The 27,380-nt window shown below is 58.1% G+C and overlaps 11 protein-coding genes across 11 annotated transcripts; 9 read left to right on the forward strand and 2 right to left on the reverse strand.

The window, feature by feature from the left end:
* Window positions 1–210: 210 nt before the first annotated feature.
* On the reverse strand, window positions 211–1,258 carry THITE_2013732 (carbohydrate-binding module family 50 protein; the record flags this gene model as incomplete). Its single annotated transcript, XM_003656137.2, has 4 exons — window positions 211–489; window positions 736–754; window positions 818–896; window positions 961–1,258. Coding segments are annotated over 4 exons (675 nt in total), but the record flags the coding sequence as incomplete, so codon positions are not given.
* Window positions 1,259–1,942: 684 nt separating this feature from the next.
* THITE_2120610 (uncharacterized protein) lies at window positions 1,943–2,981 on the forward strand. The gene has a single exon (XM_003656138.1). It carries the CDS (start codon window positions 2,047–2,049, stop codon window positions 2,893–2,895), a length of 849 nt encoding a protein of 282 aa, XP_003656186.1. The 5' UTR covers window positions 1,943–2,046; the 3' UTR covers window positions 2,896–2,981.
* Window positions 2,982–3,911: 930 nt separating this feature from the next.
* On the forward strand, window positions 3,912–8,286 carry THITE_2057765 (glycoside hydrolase family 18 protein; the record flags this gene model as incomplete). Its single annotated transcript, XM_003656139.1, has 3 exons — window positions 3,912–4,843; window positions 4,906–7,848; window positions 8,052–8,286. 3 exons carry the CDS (start codon window positions 3,912–3,914, stop codon window positions 8,284–8,286), a joined length of 4,110 nt encoding a protein of 1,369 aa, XP_003656187.1.
* A 958-nt stretch (window positions 8,287–9,244) lies between these two features.
* Window positions 9,245–10,329, forward strand: THITE_2057949 (uncharacterized protein; the record flags this gene model as incomplete). Its single annotated transcript, XM_003656140.1, has 3 exons — window positions 9,245–9,639; window positions 9,723–10,035; window positions 10,096–10,329. 3 exons carry the CDS (start codon window positions 9,245–9,247, stop codon window positions 10,327–10,329), a joined length of 942 nt encoding a protein of 313 aa, XP_003656188.1.
* A 660-nt stretch (window positions 10,330–10,989) lies between these two features.
* On the forward strand, window positions 10,990–11,880 carry THITE_2056840 (uncharacterized protein; the record flags this gene model as incomplete). The annotated part of the gene is made up of 1 exon (XM_003656141.1): window positions 10,990–11,880. One exon carries the CDS (start codon window positions 10,990–10,992, stop codon window positions 11,878–11,880), a length of 891 nt encoding a protein of 296 aa, XP_003656189.1.
* Window positions 11,881–14,491: 2,611 nt separating this feature from the next.
* On the forward strand, window positions 14,492–15,911 carry THITE_14746 (uncharacterized protein; the record flags this gene model as incomplete). The annotated part of the gene is made up of 6 exons (XM_003656142.1): window positions 14,492–14,638; window positions 14,699–14,735; window positions 14,803–14,879; window positions 14,997–15,264; window positions 15,356–15,439; window positions 15,595–15,911. Coding segments are annotated over 6 exons (930 nt in total), but the record flags the coding sequence as incomplete, so codon positions are not given.
* Window positions 15,912–17,323: 1,412 nt separating this feature from the next.
* Window positions 17,324–18,004, reverse strand: THITE_2131416 (uncharacterized protein; the record flags this gene model as incomplete). The annotated part of the gene is made up of 1 exon (XM_003656143.1): window positions 17,324–18,004. One exon carries the CDS (start codon window positions 18,002–18,004, stop codon window positions 17,324–17,326), a length of 681 nt encoding a protein of 226 aa, XP_003656191.1.
* Window positions 18,005–19,075: 1,071 nt separating this feature from the next.
* On the forward strand, window positions 19,076–19,504 carry THITE_157586 (uncharacterized protein; the record flags this gene model as incomplete). Its single annotated transcript, XM_003656144.1, has 1 exon — window positions 19,076–19,504. One exon carries the CDS (start codon window positions 19,076–19,078, stop codon window positions 19,502–19,504), a length of 429 nt encoding a protein of 142 aa, XP_003656192.1.
* Window positions 19,505–19,891: 387 nt separating this feature from the next.
* On the forward strand, window positions 19,892–20,756 carry THITE_2056534 (uncharacterized protein; the record flags this gene model as incomplete). The annotated part of the gene is made up of 2 exons (XM_003656145.1): window positions 19,892–20,041; window positions 20,112–20,756. 2 exons carry the CDS (start codon window positions 19,892–19,894, stop codon window positions 20,754–20,756), a joined length of 795 nt encoding a protein of 264 aa, XP_003656193.1.
* A 693-nt stretch (window positions 20,757–21,449) lies between these two features.
* On the forward strand, window positions 21,450–22,118 carry THITE_25922 (uncharacterized protein; the record flags this gene model as incomplete). Its single annotated transcript, XM_003656146.1, has 1 exon — window positions 21,450–22,118. A coding segment is annotated over one exon (669 nt), but the record flags the coding sequence as incomplete, so codon positions are not given.
* Window positions 22,119–23,886: 1,768 nt separating this feature from the next.
* Window positions 23,887–25,899, forward strand: THITE_2120612 (uncharacterized protein). Its single transcript, XM_003656147.1, has one exon. The coding sequence runs from the start codon at window positions 24,113–24,115 to the stop codon at window positions 25,703–25,705; it is 1,593 nt and encodes a 530-aa protein (XP_003656195.1). The 5' UTR covers window positions 23,887–24,112; the 3' UTR covers window positions 25,706–25,899.
* The last annotated feature ends 1,481 nt before the right edge of the window (window positions 25,900–27,380 follow it).

Raw genomic sequence — 27,380 nt, forward strand, 5'->3', positions numbered from 1 at the left:
AGTAAACAATCCGTAGAGGGTTCAGTTAGACCAAATGAAACATGAAAGCTACGTATCATCGCCTGCCACCCACCCTATAAGCCACGAGCCCAAGAACAATATGCCATTAAACCACTCCGCAGTTACAGCAGCATTCCGGAGACCACCGCCTGTCCTTCTTGATGTCATAGAATCCCCGAATGTAGGTCAAATCCCAGTCATGGCTCCCCACTACGCCCCCACGCAGATGTACGCATTCGCCCACAAGTTCGTGCAGTCCGCGTTGATGCCCGTGTTCCACTTGTGCAGCTGGGCGTCTGAGATGCCCTTAGCCAGTTCGATAGACCAGCAGCTGTCGCCCGGCTGGACGAAGTAGTAGGTCTTGCAGCTGGCCACGACGCCCGGCATCTGCGGCTGCGGCCCCGTTGTGTGGCTTGCGCCAGGGACGCCGACGCACACCCAGGTCGAGGCCAACAGGGCGTGGCAATCTGGGGTTGTGTTAGGTTCGCGCTAGGGTCGTTCAACACGGCTGGAAATTTATAAGGGGAGTGAAGGAATCTCGGTATGGTTCAGGTTGAGTCACAAGATGCCAGCGGTGATATGAACAGAAAGATTGGGGCAGGAGGAGGCTGAAATGGAACTGCCGCTCCAAAGGGGAAGGGTCAAGGGGGAGAGCGGGAATATGGATCGATGAAAGTTGTGTCATCTAGTATAGGAGCATTGGAAGTTAGCTGGAGTGTACTTGCCTGGTCCCACGGCGGGATTCCAAGCGTAGCTGCAATCTCATTGTCAGTGATAGGCTCACCCAGACCCCCGACCACCAGACGGCAGCACTCACAATTGAGAGAAGCTGATCTGGTACTTCTGGTCAATGGCGTCGCAGGTATCGCCTGCCTGGACAAAGTAGAACTGGTTGCCTATCGAGGCCAACCAGATCAGCAGCCGCTAGCGTATGACATTGGTCGCTCGACGGAGACTCACAGTTCGCTGCCAGGCCCGATTGGGTAGGCTGGTAGGGAAAAGCCGACGTAGTAGAGGTGCTCGTGGTTGTCTTTGAGGGGCTCGTTGTTGGTGAAGCGGGAGGTGGTGTCGGGCTCTGCTTGGTCGTGGTACTGGTCGTGATTGTGCCGAAGACGCAGTATGAGTGGCCGACGACCAGCGTGGGGCAGCTCACCCCGGGGTTGAGGGACTCGAATTCCGAAACGGAGATGCTCCATGAGCTAGCCACCGAGTCGCAGGTGTCTCCGTTGCTCGCCTGCACAGCGTAACTGCATGTGACGTCTCTCACGGGCAGTTTGTCTCTGGCAGCCCTACGCGGGCAGGCCGCAGATGCGTAGAAAGGGAAAATGGCGAGCAGAAACAGAGCACTTGGACGCGCCATGTTGAGAGATGATTGCGGAAAGATGGACAGAATTAGGGGTGTGTCTGGCCTCAATGGATGCCATGTGGCTGGTGTTATACGAGGGCAAAGCACTTGATAGAGAAGTCGTCTGTTTGCATGTCCATGCCTTCCCTGTTCGTGGCAGAGAGACGAAGGTCCTCCGTTGCTTCAGCGGCTCTCGTCACATTGTACAGGTACCACGACGAAAAGGGTTGTCTACCAAGGGAGGTATCGCACTGGTCACCAGGGTTGGCAGCCAGGAATGGGTGCCAATATAACTCAAGGTGTGGCTCACGATCAATAATGCGAGTAAGCACCTCAATTCCGTCACATCATTCGCGATCCTCCTATCTTTGTCTGTTGCACTTGTTGGGGCAGAAATTGGGCTCTATCAGCTGAGGACGGCAAGGCACTTGTGTCTAATTTGTTGGGCGGCTAGGCACTTGTGTCTCCTTGGGGCGGCTGGTGAAGTCTGGAGCAATTTAGCCGGCTCAATACTCTGACATACAGACATAGATACAACCAACACGCTCCGCAGGTGCGCCAGACATTTCCCTCTTCCCCTTTCCCATCACATCACAGCGTCTTTCATCTTTTATGGTCACTGCACGGTTCTTTTGCTCCAACACAGCTTCTCTTGCGCTCTTTGGATTGCTGATTCTGTGCATTCCGGTACACTCTCGGGGATGCATCTACCCTCCTTGCTCCAAGCGCTGGCCTGGGCGTGCAGCGCTGTGGCACAAACATACCCGGCCACGGTGGAGTTCGACGTCGTGTTCCCTCGGAACGAGACCTACGCGCCAACGACCCTGATGCCTTTGGTGTTCGCCTTTCGCAACTCCCCGGCTTGGATTCCGCTCATACCTTTGCTGGAGTGGAGCATCCGTATTCTGCCAACAGGCGAATTCGTCGATTATGGGGCCACGGACCTCGCGTGGGGCATCAACACCACCACCGATCCCTACTTCAAGTTTGTCAGCAGCCAGGCGCTTACAGTCGAGGGCAATTACATGCTCGTCTGGACCTTGGCTTACGGCAACTGCACGGCTGATCCCTACTCCGACTTTGAGATCCTCGACATCGACTATCTTCATGTGAATGACACGACAAACCACACAAGCTTCTCCATCGCCAAGGGCGCTCAGGCCGTTGACTTGGCCGCGGCGTCCTCCTCATGTCCCGCTCAGCAAGGGATGGCTCTGAATGTGACGACGGCGCTCAAGGTTGGCGTCACCGAGGAGTGGAAGCGTCGGGACGTGTGCGGCGTGTTGGCGCACCAGCAGCCCTCGCCTAAACCCTGCGCCCTCCAACTCGACACTGCTGCAGCCTCGAGTATCGCGGCCGCACTCACCGCGTCCGCCTGCAGCGCCCCTCACCCGCGTTACACCGGGCCGTGTCCGCCCAAGCCGACACAGAGCACGAGCGCAGGGACGAGAACCAGGGGCTTCGCCACGGCGCGGCTTACCTCATCGGCCGGTATCGCGGTGTTGATCATTCATGCTCTCGTATTCATCGGTCTTGTGTGCTCGTTTTGACCGGGGCAGGTGAACTTGGAGAGGTGAAGTTCAGCCACGGTTGTGTCCAGACAGCATATGGACCAAGGTACCTGGCGTCGGAAAGTGGTTCTTGTCCGCTGGTGCCGGCAATGCAATCTCTCGGTAATCTGACGATGACCAACTCGAATTCTTCGCATCACCGTTTAGTACATGGGTATCAAATCCCCTGAGCTGCCTGGCCTCCAACGGGGCGTGCTCCGAGATTGCCTTCCAGCCTGGAGTCCCGTGCATGCAAACCGCCCCAACAACAAAGGGTTCGGTGTATCAGGGTTACAATGGAGTACCTACCTCCTTAAGTTGGTAGACAGGTACCTGCCGTTGAGAACGCCACCATGCTGGCGGATTTACGACGCTTCCATGACGCCGACAACGGGTCCAACAACATCTGGCCCGGAAAACGATGCTGTTGGAGAGCAGACCGGTGAGCCCGGGGTACAGAAGCGACACTTCCTATACGCTGTTTGGGATTAAAAATGCAGTGCAGCTGTCAGCAATATATAAGGCGCGGAATTGACTAGCCCAACCGATATTAGGAACTAATCATTCGAGTAGAATCAGGTAGGTAGTACTGGTTGGTACTGGATATTGCAATATTGACTCCACCCAAGCAGCAAACACTACACCTAGCCCGCAATGCTGCACATATATCCTATGAGGTATTGTGTACCTGTACTTCGGAGCGGAAACGAATGAAGCGGAGAGCCCCAAGCTACGAGCTTATGTCGGTCTGGACTCTGAACAAGTCGCCATCACCGCACATGGGTTGGTTTTTTCCTGGAAAGGGGCGTTTTCAAGGCCAGCCTGGATGAGCCTCAATGCGCAGAGGGAGCGAGGGAGACGGACCAGAGAACCTGACATCACTTATAAGCGAGCGACCAGGTGCGTTCTGAGATGACTCTGTTTCCGGTCTTTAAGCTCCAGTCAAGTTTGGGTCGAGCCTCCTTGCCCTTTGCTTATATCTGTGTCTTCGTCCGTGTGATAAGTCCGGTGGGACAATGACGGCCCTCGGCGAGCCGCTGGTACGCTTTGTCGTTCTCGTCGCGGCGCTGGTGAACGCGGTCGCCGGCCAAGGGGGCAATCCTAAGGATCCTTGCCCAGCCCACTGCTACACCGCGGGAGCAGCACCAACCAATTGGTCCGTCTACCACAACCTGGATCAGCTCCATCGGTGCCCGCAGCGTTTCTTCTTCGACTTCTCCGTCGACGACAACGTTGACGAGCCCAATACCTTGCATCGTCTTCGGGCTTGTGGCCTCTGGGGTGCGGACTGGAACCGCCTTCCGGCATCGCCCACGCCGCCGCTGCCGGCCACGGAGGTCAATGCCACTTTCCAGCTGGGATGGTTGGACGCCGGAAGTACCACGGTCCTGAGCGGAGACGCCACTTCACTCTTGTCTCATCTAGGCGCCTATCTTTCCAAGGGCTTCGGCACTGACAGCGGTTCAACCGTCCTGTTTGGTCTCACCGGCAACGCGACCTTCGGGTTTTACCTTGGCTCGGCATTGCAGCGTGAAGGCACAGGAAACACCTTCGTCCTCAACACGATTCTATCAGCCTTCCGCTCCAGAGGCCTTGGTGGTGGACTGGTGGCGCAACTCTGCGGCCCGGGGCGGGCTGCAGACCACGTCCTTGGACTCGCCGTCGCCGTGAACGGCAGCTTCCAGGCTGTCCAAGCGGCCGTGAGAAAGTGGAGACAGGCCGAGTGTGTCGAACCGGCCGTGCCCTTCTCCGAGAGGCTCAACGTCACCGGGCCGCTTTATGTCACCGCGCCTCCGCTGTATCCTGTCTCCAATGATACGGATTTCACTGCCCCGAACAGCACCCTAGGCAACTCGACCGCACTTCATGCCTCTCTTCTTCCCCGTAGCGAGTGCCGCACAATTCAGGTGGTGTCTGGCGACAGTTGCGGCTCTCTCGCTGCAAAATGGTACGTCAAGCTCGCGCTTCTTCTCATCAATACCGGAATCGACGACTGACGTTGTTGGACAGTGGTATTTCCGGCGCAACGTTCATGTCATACAACACGCAGCCCAATCTCTGTGCCACCTTGCAGCCATATCAGCACGTCTGCTGCACCTCGGGAACCCTTCCCAACTTCCAACCCCAGCCAAACGCGGATGGCTCGTGCGCGACTTACACGACGGTCGCCGATGACTCCTGCTGGAAGATTGCCGCGTCTCGCAGTCTAAAGCCTGATGACCTCGAGAGCTTCAACAAAAACACGTGGGGGTGGAACGGCTGCAGCAACCTGTGGGTTGGCGTGAACATATGCGTGAGCAAAGGAGACCCTCCGATGCCTGCCGTGATCCCCAACGCTATGTGCGGTCCGCAGGTCCCCGGGACAGCCAAGCCCCCTCCGGGAACTGACCTCTCCACGCTGAACCCCTGCCCACTCAACGCGTGCTGTGATGTTTGGGGGTTTTGTGGCACGACAGCCGAGTTCTGTACCAACACTAGTACGGGGGCTCCAGGCACGGCGGCTCCGGGCACCAACGGCTGCATCTCGAACTGCGGCACCAGCATCATCCGGAGCGGGGACGTCAACTGGCAAAGGATTGGGTACTTCGAGGGGTACAACCTGGGCCGGCCATGCGTCCACCTCGATGTCTCGCAAATTGACACGTCCCAATATACACACATCCATTACGCTTTTGCGACGCTTACCAAGGACTATCAGGTGGTCATCGGCGACATTGCGGCGCAGTACGAGTTCAGGAAGTTTGCTGCGCTCACTGGGGTTAAAAGGATTCTTTCCTTCGGCGGCTGGACATTTTCGACCGATCCCAGCACCGCCAGCATCTTCCGCACCGGCGCGACGGCGGCCAACCGGCTGGCCATGGCCACCAGCATTGCCGACTTCATCAAGAGCAACAACCTCGACGGGGTCGACATCGACTGGGAATACCCCGCCGCACCGGACATGGCCGGTGCCAGCCCAAGCGACGGACCCAACTACCTCGCCTTCCTGGTGCTGCTCAAGAACATGCTCCCGGGGAAGACCGTTTCTATCGCTGCCCCGGCTTCGTTCTGGTATCTGAAAGGCTTCCCCATCAAACAGATTTCCGCCGTGGTCGACTACATTGTCTACATGACGTACGACCTCCACGGTCAGTGGGACTTTGGCAGCAAGTGGAACGATCCCGGCTGCCCCGGCGGCAGCTGTCTTCGTAGCGACGTGAACCTTACCGAGACCATCAACGCGCTGGCCATGATCACCAAGGCCGGCGTGCCCTCCAGCAAGGTCATGGTGGGCGTCACGAGTTACGGCAGATCCTACGGCATGACCACTCCTGGATGCTGGGGCGAGATGTGCACTTTTGGCGGCGGCCCGCACAACGAGTCCATGGCCGAGCCCGGCCCCTGCACCGGCGTGGCAGGATACCTCTCCGATGCCGAGATCAAGGACATTGCGGCGTCGTCGAGTCGCGTGGTCACTTCCTTCTTCGACTCCAAGAGCCAGACGGACGTGCTGGTGTACGACAACAATCAATGGGTCGGCTACATGTCCCCAACCACCAAGAGCAACCGGGCTGCCCTGTACAAAAGCCTGGGTTTGGGCGGCGTCTCCGATTGGGCCATCGACCTGGAAGACAACCCGGGGCCGCCGGCGAACACAGAACCGTCCTGGAACAGCTTCATCTCGAGGGTGTACGCAGGCGGCGACCCCGACCTCGGACGGCGCTGTGGCAACTGGACGTCCATACCCTGCGACGCCGAGATAGCTGAAAACGACATCGGCCACACGGCAGCCTCCCGGTGGGCCGCACTGGACTGTGACGACGCCTGGGCCGACGCGCTGGATCACTACCGCAAGGTTGACCGACCCATGGGAACATCACTGATGAATTCGCTTCAGCACTCGTTCAAGATTACCGAGGCGGCAGATTGCGGGTACATGGATGAGTCGAACGGCTGTTCCAATATGGCCCAGTGTCCGACGGGTCATGCCGGGGACACGGGCCCCGCAGGCTGGGTCATCTGGAACTCACTGATCAACCTGAACCGAATGTACTTGCAGTACTACGATTCCTTGTTTCAAGCGGGCGTCATCATCGACGCCACCCTGGGAAGCTTCCACGACACCTTTGACCCCGTTCCTGAAGACAAAGACGGCGAAACCTGGCTGCAAGTCCTCCTCGACATAGTTGGCATGGGCGCCATTCTCGTAGCCGCGCCTTTCTTCAACAACTTCTTAGCAAGGCTTCCCTACTTCAACGCCGCCGATCGCGTGGACACCCCAAAGGACATCACGTACGGCGCGCTCGCCACTGGCATCTCCATCGCCAAGGACCTCCTCGCAGGCCAGAGCTCGGTAGACAGTTGGACGAGCCAAAACCAGAATAACGTGTCGGCCCTGCTGGGTCAGGTTCTTGAAGGATGGGGAAACGCCACCGAGCAGGCAGCTTTAAGCTGGTTCAGCGGCACTGATGAATCTCTCGCCAAGCTGTCCAAGCTGATCGGCGGCGGCCACCTGATGCCCGTCGGCTTGAGCGACGGCAACCCGCCTGAGAAAATAACACAGACGGAGCTTCAGGGCATCATCTTGCGATCCTTCTACGCCTTCGCCATCCCCAAGGCCTGGATCCTGTCCAAACACTCGCCCGTGATCATCGACTCTGGCGCCTCATGCGGGGCGGACCTGGGTCCATTCGCTGGTACCTCGTTCTCTGATGGCAGGCCTTTCTTTGTGCCTGGCGTCATCAACCAGGTATGGGCATGCTACCCGCCCAAGACAGGAAAGCTGTACTTCCTCGGGACTCCAAGTGGCAATGCTTTGGATTGCGACAATGGTTGTGACCCGCTCAGCACCTTTGGCGACCCGTGTGATCCAAAGTGCCGGCGGAATCCGTTCGATTCACTCCCTGGAATGGACGCTCTGGCGAGCGGGGACAACGTCTTTGGCGGTGTCACACTCCAGGATGTTATTACTGGGTAAGTGGATTTCAAAATACCTACCTTTCTAGCTAAAGTGGTCCCAGTTGTCTCCAAGGTGTTCATCGCAAATCCTGATGTACCTCCCCCCCTCCCCCTCTTCCTCCCTTCCCTCTCGCTTCCTTCACCCCTTCTCCCCGTGACCTTGTGCTTTCAGATGCGATGTGCTGACACACGCCTTTCTCCGATGTTAACGCGTGCAGAGCGTTACGCACGTTTGAAGCAAACGGTCGCAAGAACGGCGGCCTCAAGATCGACCCCGGCTCGTCAGCATTCCTGGACAGTGCGATGGCCCGGGACATCACCACTCCGGGATTTATCAACATCCCGGTGTGCAGCTACGACGAGGCATGGAGTAACTGGGAAAGCGCCACTGATTGGCGGGCGCCGGTCAAGGTTGATCCCAACTACGCGACGTACCCGTGCAACAAGGTCTGACGAGCTGGGGCCTTCCCAGCTGGAGTGCTCTCAGCGGAGGATTTCTGTCCCGGAATCTCTCAATGTCTCTTTTCACTCTCTTGTCTCATTTTCAATTGGATGTTGAGTTTATCTCTCCTCCCTGTCCTCCTCGTTCGCGTGATGCTCTCTGCTCCCCTTCACTTCCTGGGTTCTTCCACTCTCTCACCTCATCTGTCTATCAGACACTCCCCATCCAGGAAACACCCAACCCCACCCCCACGCCCTCCTGGACACTCTCTGGACCTATACCGCTCTCTTACACCTAACCCCTTGAAGAGATGTAACAAGCAAGAATGTTCAGCAAGAATGTTCTAGATTTTTGAAGAGAAGCGTCTGGGATGGGGGCCATGACAGACCGCTGAGCTTGTTGTTGTTGTCGCTTAACGTCAGGGGCAGGCCACAGCGTGGCCCTCAAATGCCTGTGGCATGTGTGGACATGCTGAGCTAGGTCCCATGTGCGAAATGCACTGCCTACCTATACAGCAACTCGAGTCTCATTCAACGTCCTTGGCAGCGCTCCCGCTGCCTTGCTCGTCACCGCCCCCGCCTCCATTCACGAGGGCCCGCAACGCGTATTCAACCAAAACGCCTCCTAACCTGTGCGGATTCCCGCATCCTTCCTCCCCTGATCTCTTGGTTTTTCGACGTCATGGCGCTGGACTCTCGTGGCTCAGGGCCCATCTTCCAACAGGCCATTGGCCTGTTCGGGATCTATTGTCGGACTCAGGGCTCGGTTTAACGGGGGCCGCCGGCCTTCGCATTCGGAGCCTTTTGCAAAAGTCTCCGTGCCACGACATAAGACAACTCACGCCGCCCATCTGTAAGACCACGTACTCAACCCGTGGGAGTTTTAGGCTTATATCCAGGTGCTCCTTGTCTTTTCAGTCAGCGTATCACAGTCACACTCCCGCACATGCAAAGCGTAAAGCTCAAGACCATGCCCGCCCTCCTCGACGTACTCATCATCGGCGGCGGCCCGGCGGGCCTCAGCGCGGCGACGGCCCTCGCCCGGCAGCTCTACACGGCCGTCGTGTTCGACTCGGGCGTCTACCGCAACGCGCGAGCCACGCACATGCACGCCGTGCCGACCTGGGACCATCGCGACCCGGCCGACTTCCGCGCTGCCGCCCGCGCCGACCTCCTCGCTCGCTACGACACGATTCGGTTCGAGCAGACGAGCGTCAGCGCTGTGCGCCGCACCGACGACGGCCGTTTCGAGGCCACGGACGCGAATGGCATCGCCTGGCGCGGCAGGAAACTCGTGCTGGCCACTGGGGTGCGGGACGTGTATCCGGATATTCCTGGGTATGACGACCTCTGGGGCCGGGGACTGTATGTGCTCTTCTCTGTCTGCTTGCTGTAGTTAGCTAATTGCAAGGTGGCGGTGCGGCTAACGAGCGAGTGACGACTTGAAGGTACCATTGCCTGTTTTGCCACGGGTTCGAGGACCGCGGTTCGGCGTCTGTCGGCGTCTTAGCTGTCGGCGATCTCGCAAAGGTAGGCCCCGCGCTTCATGTGTCGCGCATGGCGAAACGTCTGGCGAAGAAGGTCGTCATCTACACGAACGGCTCCTCGGCGCTCTTGGACTCGCTCGCCACCGCGGTGGCCGAAGATCCGGTCTTCGTTCTCGATAACCGCCGTGTAGTCCGGCTCGAGAAGGGAGAGAACAGCTCGTCCAAGGCAATTGTGCATCTTGAAGACGGGACGGCCGCCTCGCATGGCTTTGTTGTAAGTGGGCTGGGATCAGTCACATTCGTCCATTGTCTGGACTAACGTGGACTGTGCCAGGTCCACAAGCCCAAGGGCGAAGTCAACGGCCCGTTCGTCCAACAGCTCGGTCTGGAACTGAACGAGGAAGGCGTCATCAAAACCACTCAGCCTTTCTGCGAGACGACAGTCACGGGCGTATTCGCGGCCGGCGACTGCGCTACACCCATCACCAGTGTTGTCAACGCCATGTCGATGGGTGCGTTAGCAGGAGCGGGAATCTGCGCGCAGCTGGGCGCCGAGAACACTGCGTAGCATACATGCAGAATGAGTTACCTAGGTAGGTAAACACTGCTTGCTATGTGAGAGCTTTCCTTCGGTGCCATAGATAGGCGGAGGCAGGAAGCACCTAGGTAGGCTTTTATAGCTGTTTATGCAGGAGAGCAGTTTTCCTCCCACCTCGTTGTTTCCTGCAGGAAAGCACGATGCGTAGCGCTGCGTCAAAGGAACGCAATGCCATCCATGGATGCATGTGGGATTGCCCACATGCAAATTCAACAGACGCATGTGGCCACGCACCTGTGGCGACGGAGCCCAAGCTATAAAAACAAGGCCATTTTCCGCTGATTGAAAGATCCCTCAAGGATCAAAGTCGAGATACCGCTCCGCCGCAAGTCCCTCGCCAGTCTCTTCCCCGATTTAGAGATCGGCCGCTCGTCCTCCCCTTCCCCGGCCAGAACAACGCGTAGAATGGCGAACCTAGCCGAGAGCATCACCAGCACGTTTTCCAAGGGCTGGCCCCCGTGGGGCAGCATTCGCCGGGGCGAGCCCGCCGACGCCGCCGAGCCCCAGTTCACCATCCGGCTGGCCGAAGAGTTGAAGAAGGAGGCCAGCCGCCAACATTTCGTCGCCGACCCTGCCGACGTCATCGACAAGGTGCGGGCCGGGTCCCAACGGAGCACGTCGGCCAGGTCCATGGAGGCCTGGCAAGGTCTCGAAGAGGCCCTTCTCCGGCTCGTGTACGGGTCCAACCTGATCGAGTCCGCCGGCAGCAGCTACCAGGTCACGGCCAAGCTGTGCCGGGCCGTGTTCCGGGGCGAGAAGGTTCCCATCGAGATTGAGGAGAGGGATGCCGACTATCAGCAGCACCTGGAGCACTTGCTCTCGACCAACCACCCCGCCGGCCACAGCCACGTGCTTCGCTCCCGCCGGGAGATCGTACAGCACGCCCAAGCGCTGGACTACATGATCGAACACATCGTGGTCAACAAGGAGCCTTGGTCCGAGGAGCTCATCCTCGAAGCGCACCGCATCCTCCAGACCGGCCTGGACGACGACGGGGAGGTCGAGGCGGGCAAGTACCGCACGCACGAGGTCGCGGTCAAGTACGAGAAGCCCGGCGACGGGGGCAAGAGGAAGAAGGCCAGCATCTGCATCCGCGCCCGGGCGGTCCCAGGCTACATGAAGGACATGGTGGCGCACCTCAACGACGACATCCTCGCGGCGGAGCAGGCCGGCACGCTGGACCCGTACACGCTCGCGGCGCGGTACCACCACCAGTTCGTCAACATCCACCCGTTCGGCGACGGCAACGGCCGCATCTCGCGCATTATCCTCAACTGCCTGCTGCTGCGGTACGCCGGCCACGTGAGCGAGATCGGCCTGGACCAGGCCGAGCGCGACGACTACATCGCCATCGCCACGCGCGGCGCCAAGGTCTTCCACCAGGAGGACATGGAGGTGGAGTTTGCGGAGCACACGGGGCACTTGGAGCTGGCGAGATTTGTGCTTGCCAAGTCGAAGAGGAGCCTGGAGCGGATATGGACCTGGGCGCTGGGCATGAAAGGGGACGACGAAGCAGTGTAGGGTCGTGGCCGAGGCGTGGGAGTCCGACCTGGCGCGCTACGCCTCCGTCGAGAGATGGTGGAGCGAGATTCACAACTGGGATGCAGTCTACGCAAGGATGCGCCATTCAGAGCCTGGATTGGGATATTGTAAAATTAGGGCTGAAGCTGGTGGATGGTCGTGGGTTCTGTCTTCACCCGACTTACTAAATTTAAAGCTACCTTACCCCTGTGGGAGTGTGCCGTGCCCCAGTACACTTACAACCACGGACCTAGGTCGTCACGAAAGAGTTACTCACTACAAGACCCTTGACTGTGCCACGCCCCAGTAAGTGGTGAAGCGAAGCTGAACCTGCTTACAGTGGTTGAACCTACTTACGGTGGTCGTACTAGCTTACGGTGGTTGAACCTACTTACGGTAGTCGAACCTGCTTGCAATGGTCGAACCTGCTTACGGTAGTCGAACCTGCTTACAGTGGTTGAACCTGCTTACAGTGGTTGAACCTGCTTGCGGTGGTCGAACTGGCTTGTGGTGGCTCAGCCACAACACCACAGATACTATGACGTCATCGCTACCCTCGACAACACCCACCACACTACATCTTCAAGGAAAGTCAAAGCGGAATTAATGTTCTAATATATACAAAAAGCCGTCAACAACTTTAGAAGGTACATATCACCCCCTCTATATAGCTATAGGATTGACACTGTGTTGGAGACGGCCGAAAAAGGGAAAGCTTGGTCCTAATACGGTATAGCGAACTGTGGCATCCAATCGCTCCTCGAAAAACTCTGGAGGATTTGCCTGGTAAATGAAGCGAAGCTTCTGACTTTGCTTACACTGTGTACACAGTACCCAGCGCAAGACTCGTCATTGAAGCTTCGCTTCAATTAAGTTCGATCTTAGATCGGCTGCCAGCAAACCGGGCCCGCTTGGGCATTAGTAGCCAGTGCGGCTTCGCTTGTCTGTTATCCAGCTCTGTATTCCCCGAGCTCCAGAGGCTGGGCATGCTCTTTTGTCGGGCCGACCCTCGTCTGCCGCTCAAAACAAGTCCCGGGACATACATTTTGTAGCCGAGACTCGTAGCCCGCCCAGGCCAAGAGTGCACAAATTGCCGACCAACATTTATTACTTAATTATCCATTGACCCGCGATCGATGGTAGCGAAGCCAACAACTCCAACCGACGAGGGCCGTCCAACCAGCTGAAACGCCCACAGCCACCAGTTCCAGTTTGGGCTGCTGCTGTCCCGAAACGTCAGAGAAGGATCGTTAATGTCGTGCTCCCTCCATCCCGAAACGTCCCCCTTCCCCAGGCCTACACTAGCACACACCAGCAAGCATCGGTAAAGCCCTTGCCACACTATTGTTGTCCGTCAGCAGCGTGCGACTTACTGGCAGTTGGCTAGCGTCCTGCACGCACAGACGTCGCGGCGGAGGATACGCACGAATCGGAATCGAGAGCATCGTAGGCGGGGGGGAAGGGGGGGAGGGGGGGGGGGTTGGTTCTTCAAGTTGACAGATGCAGCCTACCTGCAGGACGACCAGACGGTCCAAATCCTTCAAGCCTCATCCAAACACTGAGAGGGAACTTTCGCCACTTGAGCTCTCTTGTCGGTGGTTCGAGATCAGGGAACGTTGAGTCCAGACGGATCCGCCCCCCCCCCCCTCCCTGTTTAATGTCGATCGAGCAGTTCGGACGGCTGCCGTTGGCACGCTGACCAAAGAACCCATGTCCTTTTCCGGTCACTCCCAGTTGTCTTGCTTAGCCGCATGAACACGCTGCGCCTCTGCGCTGGTTTCTCTGGTCCGTCTACGTGGGGAGCATGGACAGGGGCAGGCGTCAGGTGTCAGACTCGACCCCTGGGCCCCTCTTCCCCAGATCTCGTCGTATCTTGGTCTGGCCGTAACTGCAATAGGGATAGCAGCAGTTTTGACGGAATCCTAGCGGGCGATCTTGGCTGCCATGTTGCAGCCAGCTTATCGTTCGGTTCGCATACCCGGTCATGAATATCGTTGTGTTACCCCCATCCATCTTGCTCCCACAAAGCAGCCAAGACGATTTAAATGCAGCCGGAGGTGCTCTGATATTTGATGCCAGCTACGGAGGCGCCAGGTTCACGCATTCAAGCATCGCCGCTGCACAACTGCCGAAGCCATGGCGGGCCCAAGCGAGCTCAGCTTCCTCCCCCGGCTGCTGTGGTTGGGCCGCCGTTGCATCCCCAGCCGTCCTGCAAGCCACCATCCGAGCGCCCCGAGGACGGTAAACCGGCAAGCTCGGCCGGCCACCCCTCATTTACTCGGCGCGTCGCATGGAGACCTGCCAAGCGAACTCGTTGTGTGCCGTTTCCTCGTCTGCCCCGTCCCGCGTCACGAGATTCACCGCCACGACTTATTCCACTTCTTCCACTTCAACACACACACACACATACATACACACTTGTCTTGAGCAACAAACCGGGTTGCCCCGCGCCGGACCTTGAAAAGCGCGACGAAGTGAGAATGTGCGCAGCTACACGGCGCTCGAGACGAAGTTGCCATCTCGGCTGCGCCGCACCCAGATATCGGTGCTCATGAGTGACGCGCCGCCGCCGCCGCCGCCGGCAGGCCCGCCTCAACTTCCGCCGGACCTGCCCCACGATTCTCTCAAGACGAACATCATCGTCTCGTCGGCCATTTGTTGGGCGATCGCCGTCTTCTTCGTCGCGCTGCGCTTCTACACGAGGGGCGTCATCATCCCCGTGCTCGGGGCCTCCGACTGGAGCGTTCTCCTTGCTTTGGTGCGTGGGGACAACGCAAACCCGAGGGAAAAAGCTCAATGCTGACTGGCATCTCATTAGATATTTGCTGGAGCTACCTGCGCCGCAGTAATCGAGCGTTCGTCACCATCCCAGACCTAAAGGCGTCCCCCTGAGAGTCTCACTAGCTAACAAACACCTACCAGAGGCCGTCCATGGCGCCGGCCAACATGTATGGGACCTTGATGCCACCGACACAGCGGACAGCATTGGCTGGGCAAGGGTAAGCTGCAGCGCATCCAGCGGAGCAAAAAAAAAAAAAAAAAAAAAAAAAAAAAAGGCACGCCCGCATGGCTCGTCACGCACGTCACTAACCAACAACCCCCGATTCCGCATCCAGGCCGCCTGGTACGGCATCCTCTTCTACAACCTGTCGCTGTGCTTCTCCAAGATCGCCATCCTGCTGCTCTACATCCACCTGTTCGCCTTCAAGTGGGCGCGCCGCGCCGGGCAGGTCCTGCTGGGCATTGTCGTCCTGACCAGCGTCTACATGGCGCTGGTGGCCTTCACGGCGTGCATCCCGCTGCAGTCGTATTGGGACCCGTCCGTGCCGAAGAAGTACTGCCAGCCGCAGAGCGTGTGGTGGTCCAGCACGGGCATGCACATGGGTGAGTGAGCAAGGCGCTGTCCCGTCCCGTCGGGGCGGGGCTGCGTGGAGGTGATGTGATGTGTCGTGCTGATTAGTTGCGTGGCACCCAGTGACCGACTTCCTCATCTTCCTGCTGCCCATGCCTGTCGTGTGGACGATCCATCTGCCGCGGCGGCAGAAGCTGATTCTGTCGGGTGTCTTTGGCTTCGGGTTTGTGTGAGTTCCCGTTATCCATCCCCAGCCCACCACCACTTCTGCCACTCTTCCCAGCAAATTTCTAAGCCGCAATTGCCTACGCGAAACACAAGCTGACGACGGAGAAAAACACATTGTAAATGGATTGACAGAGTCTGCTTCATCTCCATCCTCCGCCTCCTCCAGCTCATCCGCTCCCAGTCCGACCTGGACTTCACCTACGCCGCCGCCCCGCTGTCCTACCTGACCGGCGTCGAGGTCAACGGCGCCATCGTCTGCGCCTGCGTCATGACCCTCAAGCCGCTGCTCGCCCGGCTCTGCCCGCGCTTGTTCCTCTCCGGCGGCGCGACCGGCAGCTCGGCTTCTGCTGGTGGTGGTGGTCGGGGTGGTACCCGTGGTCGGGGTGGTGCGGGTGGTGGCGGCGGCATGGGTGCGGGTGGGCCGCCTACGATCGGGAGTATCCCGTCTAAGCCGTTGATGAGAGCCGTGTCGAAGGGGGGGTTTGGTGGGCAGGGATGGGCGGGCCGAGAGGGGGGTGAATGGGGGGTCCCGCGGCTACGTGGAGCTTGAGGATGCGGATGGCGATGTGTGGGGGGTCGATGTTGAGTTGGCAGAGTATGCTGCGCACGCTAATGGGACGGCGAAGGAGAGGGAGGTGGATGGTGGCAGGACAGTGCCGGTCGAGAACGGGAGGGTGAGGGTGGACACCGAGGTGAGGGTGGAGGTGTTCAAGGCGGACACGTAGGGGTTGGTTTTGAGAGGCGTTGCGGCGTTTGGCTCACCAGTATTTCTTTTGTGTAGTGGGAGTCGGTGAAGAAACACGCATGAAATCGAAGAAATCAATCCCACCATGTCTAGTTGCTTCAACGTCTCTACACGCCGTTGACCCCATAGTGTGGCCTGGCATCCCGCCAGAGGCTGCACAGAAGGGTGGCATGGGGCGACCGCCTATGATCGTGTAATATGTGGTCCACGGCCGACAACGAGAATGGCGTCCTTAGTCGCACCGATGGCAAGCCCTCGGCTGCTGCTAAGCCGCTGCTCGTCACCGCAAGGGGCTAATCCCAGGACGGGCTCGTTACAAACTGTCGACACGGTTGCAAGACAGTACTATCCAATCAGGAACGGAACAAGAGAACCACCAGGAGGGGTTAGACATTTTTAAGTTGTCCCGAAGTTCGTTATGGCCATAGAAAGAAAGAAGTTGATGCTACAGTTATGTTTACCTCAATGTCAATCGTTAGGATGGGGCATCATTCGTAGATGCAGCGCCTCGTTTCCAAGATCAACATGTCTCTAGGCCGTTGCCTCTAAGCTGCGAGTGGGCGGACTTAACATCTACATGTAGCCGGTCGTATCATTGGCATAAAATGAAACATGACAGGGACGCTCAACAGAAAATGAGTTGGAATTCCCGAATCTAGGGAACTATCTGGCACCGTCGGCTCTTCAAGAATGACGGATCCGCGGTGCTACGAAGGCTCGCCGCGACGTGTGCCGCGAACACCGACGTAAGGTCGGCTCGACTGTATAAAAAGACCTCCAGAGGTCTGAAAGAGATATTGTCCTCCCAAAAAGCTGCAACCCGACCAGCGGTACTCGTAGCGATCCATCCCTGTGATGGTGGAAATGACGGCCATGTCGCCGCACCTGCCTGCCCCCGCAGCATTGATGGCTGCATTAGGTTGGGGGTTTGTGGAATGGGAGTCGGTCTCGTGGTTTTTTTGGGGGGGTCGATATCCAGCGACGTGGTTGAGGAAAGTGGTTCGATGCACGTGTGTGGCTCGAACTCCTTACGACTCCATTGAGACTCGGTACCCGGGGCGGGAAACTGGTGGAAGTCTGCGTGCTCTGGCCTTACCAGGAACCAGATCGTTCACAAGTTAAAGGGCCTGATTGGAGGTCACGCCCATTTCAGACACGGAAACTTCCCAGCCATAACCCTTCATCACCTCGACAATTGGGGGCGCGATCCGGCGGAGCGAAGAGATGTGAACCGAGTGCAGAGACGGGATGACCTTGAGGTGCTCGACGAGCTGTGCCAAGGCGCTTCGTATAAGGACTGCATTGGTAGAGTCATGGCTCGCGAAACTCGGGCCATGGACTTCCTGGCTGTATATGGTCAGCTCCAGAGTCTTGAGGCCGCCACAGCTCGACCCAAGCAGCTCGAGGCAGCGCACGTCATTGTCGTTAAGCTTGGCTCCTCCATCCGCAGTTGTAACCCGCGGAAATGGCATGCAGATGTGCTTGAGGAGGTTCGAGTTGACGGATCCGATGCAGGCGAGGAACTCTTGCAGATCGCCGAGCAGCACTGCGTTTGGGCCGACCAGAGTGAACGTGTTGGACCGGTAAAGCACGATGCGCCCCTCGTCGTATAGCTGGCGGTTGACGTAGAGCAGCGCAAGCCCTCGAGTGGGTGGGAAGGCCGCGACAACTTTCCATGGCTCGGCAAACAACCCCCGGACCAGGTGGATCGGGTTTGGCGAGACGAGAACTTCTCTGTATATTTTATCGCGGATTTCGCGAGGCAAGTGGAAGAAGTTGATCTTGGCAGGAGCATCCATGGCCGGCCAAGCGGGTTAGTGGATGGCTGCGTTGGTGTGTTGGCGTTGGTGTGTTTGCTGACCCAAGAGGTGTTGCAAGATGTGCCGATCTTTGCTTGTTTCCGGGCTGAGGAAAGAGAATGTTGAAAGGGTCGACAGAGCGATTCGAGGAGGGAAAGTGGCTAGAGATGCTCAAATAGCTGAGAGTCGGGAATTGTGTAGTTATCGCTGTGTGAAAAGGAAACACTCACCTTGAACCGCGGCAGCTCCTGTGGATATTTATATTTGCAAGCCCAACACGTTGCGCGCAGCTCCAACAATGATCACCAGCCAACTGACACATTGGCAATAGCAAAGCACCCGCAGGCTTACGTTGAAGTGCTTTGCTTGTTTTGCAATCGCAGAATGCATTCATCCCAACTGCCCATTCCCAGTGGTCCTCTAGCAAAGCCGCTCACAGCATACGGGCGTTGCCAACATGTCCCGCCGCAGCCCATGCCACTATCTCATTGAATGCTTGCAGCAGCGGACTAGGAAGCAGTGAGCAGTGTGAACAGCCCGGACAAAGGACATCAGCGTTGCTATCCGCTTCTTGCGTATGGCCAGCCTCGTCGGATCAGGCTTCTCCAGGGCAGCAAGACGAGCCAGCATGTTCGCCACAAGGAGTTCTTCCGGAACGTTTTGAAGCGGCAGTCTTGAACCCCACCCGACGAGCATCGAAGCACTGAGATTCTTTGTTTCGAGTCTTCAATGATGAGGTGAACAGCATGGTCACGGAAGCGGCCTCTTTGATAATCCTTTAGAAATTGCTAAGACAGTGGATAGGTTGCGGCCCAATAGTCCAGCGCTAGGCGGAGAGCGCCGGGGCAGCGTTGAGCCCCTGACTTACATCGAGCGGTCCATGGCATCACGTCGCCACACACTCCTATTCCGCAGCACCACTTCAGAGCAAGACATACATGTTACAGAGGAGGGAGGGCGTAATCATCATCGTGATCCAGCCAGAAACCACATATCGCCTACATCCAGCGCAAAAACCTCTCTCAGTCTCCCTCTACCACGCAGTTCCACCACAAGAAAAGAAAAGCAACCATGTCCCGCTCCTACCGCGACCCCCAGACCGAACACATGGTCCGGCATACGCACGATCTGCGCGACGGGTGCATGAATGAGCCGGCGGGCGGCGAGACGGCTCAGGAGCGCGCGCAGAACACACCCAAGCAGGTGTCAGAACATAACGGCACTGAGCTAAGTCCCAATAACAACAAATGGGGCACCCAAGTTTTTAGCTCAGTGGTCCAACAGCAGGAACCCATCGGCGAGGCGCTCTGCCCATCGCACCTACAGGGCGGGGAGAAGAACGCGCCGGCGCCGGCGCCGGTAGCGGTGCCGACGCGCGGGGCCAAGATTGACGATGCTGGCGAGGGCAGGGCGCAGGAGGGCCTGGCGAGTCCCAGTGGGAAGGGCAGCCAGGGGGTTGGAGGGCTGGAGGGCCATGCGTCGAAGATGGGCGGATCATAAGTGCAACACTAGATATGGCCACCTACTGAAGCGTGGGAATATTGCACTGTTGAGTTCCTCGAGGGACATCTCTGGTTTGCTCACAATGCCATGGTTGGCGGTGGCTCCGAGGTGGCCACGGCAGCTCACTCGGCGTCTCCGATCCAGGAGATAACACGCCGCGCGCGGGAGTAGGTAGATTTGCCCCATCAGCGGGACATGTGCATTGTTGCTAATTGGCCCAAGAGGGATTAGCCCGGAGACTCGCGGCTGACTCGATTCGGAGGATTACAAACCACGGGAATATCGCCGGTCCCAGCTCAATGCAAGACGCCTTCAGATTCGGTTGTTTGAGTTGCGGACAGCCTCGCCCAGCACAGCTACGGCGCCCAAATGGACCTCTCGGAAATGACCGCAGACAAGATTTCAGCCGCTGCAAAGACCAATGCGGCCACTTATCTGAGTCGAATCCCCAACGCTGCTGACCCGGCGCGCCGTATCCTTGTCGAATACAGCGGCATCGCACCAGACGCTGTGGACGCCCACATTTACGAAATTGTAAGTTGATAGCGTTAGTTCATTCAATCCGACCCAAACGGATCAACTTAGCTGAAGATCCATCGAGTAGCGGGATAAGGCCTGGGCTGTCTTCCCCTACGGCTGCATCGGGTCCTTCTCGTTTCTGGACTTGACGGCACAGGCCCAGGACCCGCGCTTTCGCGCCGTCGTCGACCGCCTGAAAGCTCCCGGATCGGCCGAAGCCTTTCTGGACGTGGGCTGCTGTTTTGGCCATGTGATTCGCCAGCTGATCGTCGAAGGCATCCCCGGCGGACGACTGTACGGGACGGATCTCCAGCCTCGGTTTCTGGACTTGGGCTACGAGCTTTTTCGCGACCGGGCCAAATCGACCGCCACCTTCCTCGCAGGCGACATGCTGAAGGAGGACGATTCCCGGCTGCAAGGGCTTGACGGAAAGGTGGATATCATTTACGCCTCGGCCTTCTTCCATCTCTTCCGGCGCGAAGGCCAAGTTCGTGTCGCCAAGCGCATGGTTCGGTTTCTGAACCCGGACAACCCCGGCGTCATGATCTTTGGGGTCAATGGCGGACCAAAGGTTCCGGGATGGGAGGATTACGTCCTTGACGTGGAGACTTGGCAGCAGATGTGTCGCGAGGTTGGCGAAGCGACGGGGACGGATTGGAGGACCGAGACAGACGTGGAGGATACGGATGAGCGCATCACGGTCAGATTTGCTGTCTACCGAGCTTCGTAGCCCTTCTCTGTTGTATCACTCCCCGGGCAGTCCTCACGCATCTCCCCTGATCCCCCAGATTGCGCTCTGGGTCTGCTTTTCAGCAGTTGACTCAAGCAACCTATAATTCGGCATGAAGTTTGGTATCTGGAGAGCTCAAATCCTGGAGCATTCCGCATTGCGACTCAAGAGAGCTAGGTGTTTTCGAGCATTTTTCACCACAATGGGAATGAGCTGCTCCAACCTTGACTGTCCTAGGTCTGGCAAGCTGTTCAAGGAGGAAGCCAGCCAACACAACAACAGGACCGATTCCATGAACTGTACTCGCACTGTTTCTGAAGATGAACTTGGGATGAAACTAAACGCATTGGCAGTTCTACAAACCTACTCGTCGCGTGGTGAGTCAAACTTGTTTAGTTCGCGTTTACATTTGCTCTTTTCGACTGTCTTGCACAATATCGGCCAGTTCTCCAAGCAACGCCACTGTGAATGACCTTCCATTGCGGTGATCAGTCAGCCTTGCTTTCTGTATAGAAGCCAAGCACGTCCTGTTCTTCCAGCTCACATCGTATTCTGATACCCCCGCACAGCCACCGCACCTTCACGGCGATCGTCTAATCATCTCAAAAGATGGCTGTCACAAGCGAGGTTCCCCCAACGGCTGAGCTCGAGCTGGCGAGCTGGCGCGAGGCTGAGAACTTCCTTTCCGATGCCGATACCGAAAGTATCCTGAGCTTTGCGATCACCAACAACGTCCTCGAACTCGACGGCATCCTCGGTGACATTGCCGCTCGGCATGAGGCCACCAAAGGCGTCCTCCTCCTGCGGGCCAGAGACTCGGAGGGCCGCAACGCAGTCCACTACGCCGCGATCGGCCACGCCAACGACACGCTCGAGTATCTCCTCGACCCCGAACTCTTCCCCGGCCAGCCACACCTCCACTTGGCGCTCTTCTACCTCAAGAACAATAACGGCGAAAACACAGCCCTCTACGCCATCCGACAGCGCTGCCCGCCCGCGTTCCTCGACCGGATCCTCACCCTCACCGGCCGAGACCTCCTCCGCGAGACCAACAACGACGGGCTCGGGCCCCTCCACTGCGCTGCCGCCTACGACGCAGGCGAGCTCCTCAGGCATCTCGTCGCGCACCACCACCTCGACCCCAACGGCCGCCTCGGCACGTCCCCGCGCGCCAGCCCCCTGCAGAGCAGCGTCTTCCTCCCCGAGGAGGGCGACACGCCGCTGCACCTCGCGGCGCGCTACAACGCGGCGTCCGCCTTCGAGGCGCTGTACGGCGACCTCCGCGCCGACTCGCTCGTGCGCAACCGCGCGGGCGACACGCCGTTCCACGTCGCGGCCAAGGTCGACGCCAAGGCCGTGCTCGCTTATCTCAGTGGGCTGCCCGAGAAGCTGGCTTCTGCCGGCGCCGGTGGTGGTGGGGGCGGCTGTGGTGACGGTGAGAAGGGGCAGGGTGGCCAGGAGCAGGAAATGCGTGACAACACCCGCGACGGCGACGCCGAGGAGTCTGACGATGTTATCTCGGAGATCTCGTAGTACGAGACGGAGAGCGACATCATCGACCGGTGGCGAGGACGGCAGTACGTGCCGCAGGAGGTGTGGGAGGAGTTCCAGCGGGAAGAGGAGCGGTGGCGGCAGAAGGGCTGTCCACCGAAGCATGGCGCGAACTGGAGGAAGTTCCGGACCCCGAATTTGAAGGAATATCAACAATGAGAGGGAGAGAGCCGCTTTGAGGGGCTGGATGAAGGCTAGCAGGGTTGGATCTTCTTTGTCGGAGGTGGACCTTGTCACACCACTCTGGCTTGTTCTTGGTGTTTTTCTTCGTCTGGTACAGGATTGGAGTTCTAGAGGGCATGCAGGCGCAGTGACTGTACAGTATATGTCTCCATAGGCCTGATGCTTCAGGCCTTTAGCTATCTGCTTTACGAGCATTAAAAGCCTGACATAGCACGACTTGAACTGCAGAAGTGTTGGGCACGTTGACCGTAGTGGCTGACATACCAAGCGTCCTTCAGTGGCTCACAGGTGAGTGGACATCGAGTAGCGTGAACATTCAGTGATCACCCTGAGTTACATACCTTAGCTAAACTATCCTGGCGACAGCAACGTTCCAGAAGCTGCAGCCCCAGCATTATTACTATGACCCCCAGTCTGAGCTCCGTCCCAAACAAGGGTTGGATAGCTATTAATGCACACTGAAACCCTGTGTTGACAACAATAAGTCCCTGTTGCTGGCAATAGCCATTGGAATTTGGAATTGCAATCTTAGGACGCGTGAGGGCCATCTTTCTCAATAATTTTTTTCTCTTTTCTCTATTTTCTTTTCTCCTTTCCCTTTTATTTTCTCCTTTTCCCTTTTTCTTTTCCTTTGTTTTCCTTTTTTTTTTTTTTTTTTTTCTCCGTCCATTCACACATCCATTGAGTCAATGAGAGCGCGCTTCCAGCCTTCAGTGCATAACCCTAACCCCGAGCCCGTCGAGCGATGGAGGCCTGTGCTCCCAAGTACAGAATGAACTTCACGCTGACGCAGATCCACAGCCCCATCAATTGGCTCTGCATGTCCCGTTTCTCATCCTGATCAACCTTGACACCGGAAATGCACGATACCCCATCCAACCTCTGCGGCCCGCAGATTTGGATTTCGACCTGACAGCTACACGAGCTGCAGACTGTCATTTTATTTCGTTGGGACTCGGATGTCACGATTGCCGTCCGCTGCGCTGCATTTTGGCGCCTACGCTTAACCGTGCCAGCTGGGCTTTCAGGCAGCAGCAATTAACTCGCGGCTCTCTAACTCTGGACTCTCGACTCTCGACACCGAGCATCCCGGGTGTGGTATAGCCTTTTGGAATATTGCGCACACCCCGTTGCATTGCGTCACGGCAGTCCGCTCGGCTGGCCGCAGCCCTGCAGCCCTTGGGGAAATGAGCCGCGACACGCCTGCGTGGCCGGCCTACTCGTGACGCGATCAAAAGCTTGATTGGGTCTCAGTCTCTGCGGTGAGCCGCCCTCGCTGTGCCCGAGTTAATGTCACCTCGCGCCACCGCTACTAACTTCCGCTTAGGAGAGCCAGAATTAGCATTCCGGAGTTACAGTATTTTTTTCCATCCTCCGCTAGCCTTAGCCTCATTCAGGCAGCGTCGGCAAGGGCCGGAAACCGGCAGCGGAACTCTTCGCCTGCTCCTCGACCGGCAGGGGACCTTCTGCATCACCTCGGCTGCGCTGCAGCACTTGTCTGTGCTCTTGGTGTTACCGCTTCTTGATACCCCTTGAACCCCACGCGGTTGAGGGCTGCCAGATCCTGCACTGTGCTATCTTGATCTCAGAGGGGCCAGCACTCCTGGCGCGCCCTTTTCGCCATGTCCGGCCATCCGTCTTGGCGTTTGCTGCCGGCCTCGGCCCCTGGCATCCCCGCTCTGCTGGTGTCGACGGCCTTCGCCGCAGACTCGTACAGCGTGCATCTATCCGATCTCGCCAATCTCTGGGTAGAGCGCATGGATAGGAGGCCCATCATTATGCGCGGCATGGTCGAGGACACAAGCATCGACCCAAGCGATGGGCCCGACCAGATCCGAAAGATGCTGGAGCTGCTGAGGGCCGCCTTCGACAGCAGCGACCCCGAGCACGGGAACACTTCCCTGACCCTCGCTCGTGGCGAGGACGGCGACTCGCTTACTGTCCAAGTCACCTGTCTGCTCCCGAAGCCCCTGAAGCCCTTCAGGTGGCCCCTGCACCTGAAAAAGTGCCCCCAATCCACCGTCGCCTCCGAGCTTGTGCTCCCCATGATACAGGCCCACGAAGCCCGTACGGGGGAGATTGCCGAGCTTATTGCGCTTCTCCGAGAAAAGGATGCCGTCATCACCAGACTGATCGACAAGCTGGAAGCGACGGGCACTGGCCTCGAGCACGTCTTCAACGCGCTGTCGGGGAAGCGCAGGGTGACCAGAGCCACTGCCGAAGGAAAAGTGAAGGGCCTTGCTGTTTTTTCCGAGTCAGAGTTCAGAAGCAAGGCTACCGACCTGCGCCCTGTCGCCCAGGCATCCGACGTCTCCGCACTCCTTCGCTCCGTCTTTGGCGGTGCTGGTCTGCAATACAAGTCGGATGTGGATCTGGAAGCATCCACTGAATTGGATAACTGGTGGACAAAGCTCGCCAAGGGTCAAACCATCGCCTTATCCGAGCGAGCTGAGAAAAAGGAAACGCAAAAACCCTCGAGATCCCAGGAGCAGGAGCCAGAGCCACGCAACGAAGAGGAGGACGACTTTCAGGTTCAGGCCACTCCGCCAGGCGTCCGGTCGGCAAGGAAGAGGGACAGCGCTTCACGAGCAGCAGATGACGATGAGACATCCGATGGCGAAGACGCAGCAACAACTACAGCCGCCCCGGCTCCTCCGCCAGGGGCTCGGGCGGCAGGCTCCCGGCTCGGGGCAATAGGCAAAAACAAAAAGCCGTCTCCATCCCCGCCTCCTCCAAAGGCTTCTCAAAGATCATCCACGACCGAGACCATCCCTGCCGATAATAACTCGGAGACGGCCTCCGAGCCCGATGTGAGCGACTCGCAGCCCGCTTCTCCCCGTCCACCGCCGAAGCCAGCCGCGAGGCGCGGTGGACTGGGTCTCATTGGGGGGAAGCCGAAGCAAGAGAGGCCAGCTGCCAGATCACCCTCTCCGGCCGCCCCGCCCGCGGCCTCGACGGAGGAATCCAGCCAGCTACCGAGACGGCACAAGCTGGGCATGATCGGGAAGAAAGCGCCGAGTCCCAGCCCGGAGGCGTCAGCAGCAAGTGGGAGCGACCACGCGAGAGGCAGAAGCAAGACACCCGCCGCCGAGGCCAAGAAGGATCAGATACGGGAGACCTCGCGGGAGCGGGCGGACCGCAAACGAGCTGAGCTGCAAAAGGAGATCGAGAAGCGCGCGGCGGCGGGACCGGCCAAGAAGAAGCGCAAGTTCTGATGTATTGATACCAGGACGCTGGCGGTTTTGGGTTACCCTTTTCCATCCTAGCACTGTGCCTGCATGTATTCCGTGCACTCGTTACTTTTCATATCACATAGGATGCTGAATGCTACGTGATTGCCGTTGCTCAAGCAGTTCTATGCCCAGCAGCCCTGTCTACTTGGCCAGCAGTCTTGTTCACTTGTTCACTCCGCCACCGATCCGAAACAATCTGAACGTCGGTGGCTGAACACTGCCACCAGTCGTGGGTCGTGAGATCCCGCAGCATCACGCCCGCTGATTCTGTCTCGGCTCACCTGACACGGTCGATCTGGGCGTCGGGTAGCTGCCGATGACCCCCACACATGGGATTAGGATAGTTACGTGTCCAGTTCCCGTCATCTAGGACGGTGCGTCGGCTCTGTGCGCCCCGCGCCGGCATGTAAGTCCCATGCGTCCTGCAGATACGCGCCGGGAGCATCTGACGCAACAGGTCACAGCAGGACGTATGTTGCGCAACCGAAACTCGGAGGTGTCAAAAGGGCTGAGTGTCGCACACGCCCCTCCGACGGCGATGCCACTGGGTTCACAAGCAGATGGTTAAGGATTCAGATGGACACAATGTGACGAAATGGGATGGGAGGTGCCTCCAACGCGCCGGCCTTCTCCTGATTTGGCATCTAAGTGTAGTTAGACGAAGACATTACCAGGGCACGCAGACAGGTTGCGCACAGGAACCGCATCAAGGCCCGACTAACGTAGGCTCGCCATCTTTACAGCCAACATGGCAGCAGCACTTGGTGACACCCTGAAGCCATCTCAGACTGTGTACAGGGTTCATCTGCGAGAGCTCGTCGATTGATACTGACAGACGGCATCCCATACTATCCGGCTGAGCTGGATCGCTTTCCATATCGCCCGATATCGTGCTCAACAGCGATGGTCGTCCGATGCCCTGGGACAAGAGGACGCATCATCACCCAGTGACTCCATCACGAATATGTGGAGGCTGAGGCACGGGTTGCTTTTCCCGTTGAAGAGGCAACACGTCGCTTGTCAAATGCAGAATGCAATGAGCGGTGATGATCTCGTCAGCCACAGACAGCCGCTCATGAGCGCACGGTGATGTGGAAGGGCCTAGGCAAGGGAAAAGAAAGGGTTTGGTAGGGCGTATCACTGACGGTGACTCCAATAGTTGGTAACATTGATCTCCTCCGCCTGGCGATCGCGGCCATAATTTCTTGACAGGCACTTCGAGTTAAGAAAACACATCCGGAGTGACATGTCATCCTGGTTAGAATCTGATACCTGGCCCTGCTGAGGATGATTGACAACCGGAACGGCGGAACACGCGTGTTCTTACCTTGCCGCTCCGCACTAGCTGCCCGCATACATACCTCCGAGCGATCGACCACCGCCAACTCGACAAGAGACAACACGTCCATTCCTCGAGCGGCAGGATGGATGGATGCACGCAGTGACGGGGCCACAATGAGCGGGCCAGGTCCGTACTTGACGCGGCGCACACAGCTGAGATCTCGATCGGTAAGGTAGTTTCAGCGTCGTGCTGCTGAACGGGAGTGCGTTGAGGATGACGCACCTCCGTCTCCTGTGAGACTGTGCTCTGCTCACTTTGCTCGCCGGCGCAACCTCGCCGGAAAGTCCTCCGCGGCCGACGGAAGATGGAATCCCC

This window comes from Thermothielavioides terrestris, chromosome 5 (assembly GCF_000226115.1).
Source record: "Thermothielavioides terrestris NRRL 8126 chromosome 5, complete sequence".
Classification (NCBI taxonomy): domain Eukaryota; kingdom Fungi; phylum Ascomycota; class Sordariomycetes; order Sordariales; family Chaetomiaceae; genus Thermothielavioides; species Thermothielavioides terrestris.

Excerpts from the sequence above, each read along its gene's own strand:
- THITE_2120610 (XM_003656138.1), top strand. The coding sequence starts at position 2,047 with ATGCATCTACCCTCCTTGCTCCAAGCGCTGGCCTGGGCGTGCAGCGCT.
- THITE_2120612 (XM_003656147.1), top strand. The coding sequence starts at position 24,113 with ATGTCCGGCCATCCGTCTTGGCGTTTGCTGCCGGCCTCGGCCCCTGGC.